Source organism: Anarrhichthys ocellatus, unplaced genomic scaffold, assembly GCF_004355925.1.
Source record: "Anarrhichthys ocellatus isolate YVR2014 unplaced genomic scaffold, GSC_Weel_1.0 scaffold69, whole genome shotgun sequence".
Lineage (NCBI taxonomy): Eukaryota > Metazoa > Chordata > Actinopteri > Perciformes > Anarhichadidae > Anarrhichthys > Anarrhichthys ocellatus.
The window spans coordinates 1,257,701-1,262,137 of record NW_022280099.1 but is presented as its reverse complement, the minus strand read 5'-3'; the positions used below and the strand labels follow the sequence as shown (position 1 = coordinate 1,262,137).

At 45.2% G+C, this 4,437-nt stretch overlaps 1 protein-coding gene across 8 annotated transcripts in view; it reads left to right on the top strand.

The window, feature by feature from the left end:
• Positions 1-4,437, top strand: part of fgfr3 (fibroblast growth factor receptor 3) — a 65,330-nt gene that overhangs the window by 3,918 nt on the left and 56,975 nt on the right. For all 8 annotated transcript variants that reach the window (XM_031873250.1, XM_031873249.1, XM_031873245.1 and 5 more), the window contains exon 2: positions 963-1,188. In XM_031873250.1, the coding sequence (XP_031729110.1) occupies positions 1,041-1,188 (148 nt within the window). In that variant the 5' untranslated portion in view covers positions 963-1,040. The remainder of the gene's footprint in view (positions 1-962; positions 1,189-4,437) is intronic.

Below are 4,437 nucleotides of genomic sequence, written 5' to 3'. Positions count from 1 at the left end.
GTGTGTGTGTGTGTGTGTGTGTGTGTGTGTGTGTGTGTGTGTGTGTGCGCGCGCGCGCGTGTGTAGGTGTGTGTGTGTGCACAATGCACCTCTGTGTGCCGAAGCAAAGCCCACTCTGCAATGTTTGCGTGTGTATTTTGCCAAACCTGTGCGTCTGTTTTTGTCGGGGTCTCACAGCCAAGGCTATTCTGAAGCTGGACAGAGCCCCTAAAGTTCAAGCTAACAGTTGGTGTGTGTGTGTGTGTGGGGGGGGGGGGGGGTACTTTTCTGGGTTCCTCGCTCACAGCTTTCTCCTCAAACCTCAGTACATTCCAGCTTCTCCCTGTTAAAGCAAACAGAGAGCGGAGCACTCCGCCGCCGTATAGCCATCACGCTCCCTCCTCCTCCCCTTCTCCTCCTCCGCTTCTTCCTCCTCCGCTTCTTCTTCCTCCTCCGCCTGCGAGCCGCCAGGCATGTTGGGCCACTGGTACTGTAGACGTTGGCATTCCTCATCCGGCAGGAAGATTAGTGAATCCGTGTCAATCGGTTGCTAAACCATGCAGAGGAGTTTCTCAAACAGAAAATAATGTGATTTGTCTTCCTCCTTGACTGGTTAATGAACTCGTATTGTAGTCTGGGGGTTTGTTGAGCTGTTCCAATATCAGAGCTCCTATCCAGCCGTTCCATGACGATCAGGTGCTCTGAGAAAAAGTTTCTGAGACAAACTGCAAAGAGGGATTTCCACTGTGATCCCTGAAATCTGTGTGGAATGTCAGGTCAAAATATGGTAGCATGTGTGCAGCACCCGAGGCGTTTCTTGGTGCTGTGTTCAATTTGCAGTCGAATATTTCAGAGTTCCAGAGTTGATTGCGTGTTCTGCTGCAGTCCGATCTGAGCCCAAAGCTCGCGATGAACGTTCTCTCTGTAATTCATTTCTGCTTGATTTCTCCTCATGTTTGTTTGCTTGTTTTTTTTCTTTCCAGGTCAGTGACGGGGAGTTGTTGAATAGTTTCTCGCGGCGTCGGAGGCCGCCGTTCTGCCAGACAGCATGCGTACGGAGGATGTCGTCTGAGTCCGAGTCGGGCCTCGCTGCTCTGCGTCTCACCTCGCCGCCCGGAGGAATGACGGCGCTGTGGTGCTCACTCTGGCTCTCCTTCCTCCTGCCCCTCTGCGTTGCTCCAGCCAGGCTGCCCACCGCTCAGCCCACAGGTAGGATACAACAACGCTGCTGATTCCAAACTGGGGATCGGATGCGAGGAAAGCCGAAGAATTGATCAGATCATGTGTCATTTATCAAACAAAAGTGCCAAATATTGAAAATGTGAGGATTTGCCGCTTGGCTCTGTTTTGGTTTTGTCCTCTGGTTTTGGACGGTTGAGTCAGACAGAACAAGCATCTCTGCTCACATGTGAGGTGAGAGAAAATAAATCCTAAAGCAACACTTTTCAAAAATACAAACATGCTTGGAAGAATTCTCCTCTCAAGTCAGCTTCACACTCCGTCATGAACCAGCATAACAGAAGCCTTAAAGGGTGCTCGTCACCCAAAAACAACCAAACAACAAAGTAAAAGTTAAGCTGCTCATACACATCGGCTTCTCTTCCTCAATTGTTCCGTGCTTCTTTTTCCATGCTAATTTGACATCTGCTTAGAAACCACGTTCAGTTTTCTGTGTGTTCATCACTTCAAAGGGCACATTTATTGTTCGTACAAATGAGTCTTTTTTTTTTAATTGGACTCTTCTTGCTTCGCTGAGATTTTCTCTCTTTGTACTCGAGGCGGAGAAATACCCAAAGATCAGTCCAGAGTAAACGTTGCGCTGTGTTTGCTTTAATCTCTCCATATTGCGCAAAAGAAACCAAACAAACACAGCGGAGTAATCTTTTTCTGAGGCGTTAGCCAAGTGTTGTTTTTCCCCCCCCTCCCTCCCTTTTTTATTTTATGTGAGAGTCATTTAGACTTTGACACACTTTACGCGCTGCAGTGCATTAAGAAAGACGAGGAGCCGGCGCTCTCTGGATACCAGCCAGCTGACGGTGTGTTTAAGTGTATATCTTCCAAGTAACCGGGGTCAGACCAGATACACTCGAGACTTCAGACACAGACTTGAGTCACAAAAATAAGGACTTAATGCTGTTACACTTGACGTACTTTGGACTTAATTTATATATATATATATATCAATATTATATATAACATCGTTTTTTAAGTAAGTGGCTTTGTGATAAGCAAGATAATGTACAGCGAGCGTGTCGTTATTGGGAACTGAAGCCCTTCAGATTCCTGCTCACCCTTTTGCGAGTCATTTCACAATAACTCGCTCATTATACATGATCCCTTACATGGAGCATTCAGGGACTTTCATTTTGACTTCATGTCGATATGGACTTCCCACAAAAGCAGCCCTGCGTCAGGCTGATGTGAAGCCGCCTACCTGTGTGTGAATTCTACTCTTTATAGCCAAAAGATCCCTCTCCTCTCCTCTCCTCTCTGCCCCCTCCTCTCTGCCCTCTCTCATGTAAAACCCAGAGTGTTACAATAGACATGTTGTGATTGTGTCCGCCTCATTGCCTTCCCTGCTGGGAGCCATCGCAGCCTATCTTGCTTGCCATCATCCAAAAAGCAGAGCGTGTGTTTTTTTTTTTTTTTTTTTTAAACCCCTCTGGGAGGCGGGCGTTCAGGCTGTGATGGTACAGACACGGTGAAATACAGCTGTTCTGGAGAGGTTATTGTTTCAAGTAGCTCAAGTTTCATCACGATAGGGTGATATTCTTTCCATCGTAGACGTTTCCTGGGGAGATGGAACGTTTTTTGGCTCAGTGTGATGCTGAATATCTCATTTCAAATGGGATACGTGGATACGTATTTATTGGCCTCTTCGGTCAGTGTCGTCCACCTTTGACGTGATAGAGGCTTCTTTATGACCACAGATACAGAATGAAACATCTGGGAAACCTGAATCTTCAGCTTTCTATCTTCAGTTATGAAGATGTTCATGTTTTCAGATCACACGCTGCTCTACAAGGTGAGGAAATGAGTAAGTTGTCCTCATTGTTGTCCAGCTAAAAACTGATAATCTATTGCTTCTGATAATCTGTGGACAGATTTTTTTAAAAGCTCAAATCAGTCAAGAAGATCTTGATATCATCTTGGAAACCTTAAATATTCAATCTCATGGTCAGACTCATAAAAAGATGAACTCATTATTGATGGTTACTTGTCTTTAAGCTTTAACATTCACAGTATCCTCTTGTGTCCTCCGGTAGCTCTTGCATTTTTTCTATGTACTCGGGAGGTAAAGTAGGCTGTGAAGCCCACATACAGCGGCCTCTGTGCCTGGTGGGCATCTCCGGCTCGCGTCTTCTCTCCCCCGCGGCCCCCTGGCCTCCAGCAGTGTTCCCCACGTCCACAGATGGACGAGCAGTGGGGATAAAATGACTGTCGTTTACTGGCAGATGGCACAATTTCCCCTCAGCCGCCGCAGCGCCGGGCAAAGTTGTCACTTGGGTTAGTGTTTTCTGTGTGTAATGCTGTGTTTGTGTGTGGGGGGGGGGGGAGGATTAATGTGTGTATCTGTTTCAGAGTCAGACAGACAAAAGGGCCCTTGATAGTTTACAGCCTACGTGTAAATATAAATTAAAAGTAATTGAGCTGGCAGCCTTGTTATTTTTCAAAATGATTTATTGTTTTTCATTGAGCTTTATCTACGTGACCACTGGCCCCTGTGGGCCACCGTAGTTATGTTTTTGAGATGAGAAGATAGCTTTCTATTGAAGAACAAAACAGCTTTTGTTGATGAGAAGACAACACAATATGCTTGAGAAGCTGTTTAAGGAATGCTATATATGACTTAGAATATAAAATAAACTAGAATAACCGCCTTGTGGTTGCATGTCTCCGCCAACTAGTTTACATTTATGTCTATCCAAAATATCACTTCATCATTTTATCATTTGTGTGCAATTGTCATGATTAACATACGAGTTCTTGAGTTATGGCCAAAAACGTGTGAGGTCACAGTGACCTTTGACCTTTGACCACCAAAATCTAATCAATTCATCATCGAGTCCCAGCGGACATTTTTGCCAAATTTGAAGAAACTCCCTCATGGTGTTGCTGAGATATCGCGTTCAGATCGGACAGACGGACGGACAACCTGAAAACATAATGAAATAATAACATAAGATAGAGGGTTTTATTCTGATATTTTCTTACAAATAAAAAATGCCCTATAAACTACAGAACTGCCATACTTCTAAAATGCTCTCTGGAACAAATGTTGACCTCATCCCCTGGTCTGTATTCATGCATGTGTGAGATAAAATGTTTGAGAAGCCAAGTTGACCCACTTGAGACTGACGACAAAGAACAGAGGCTCTGTGTGTGTCTGTGTGTGTAGGTGTGTGTGTGTGTTATTCTTCTCGCCTCTGTATTTACTGACCACACACACTCCCCCCT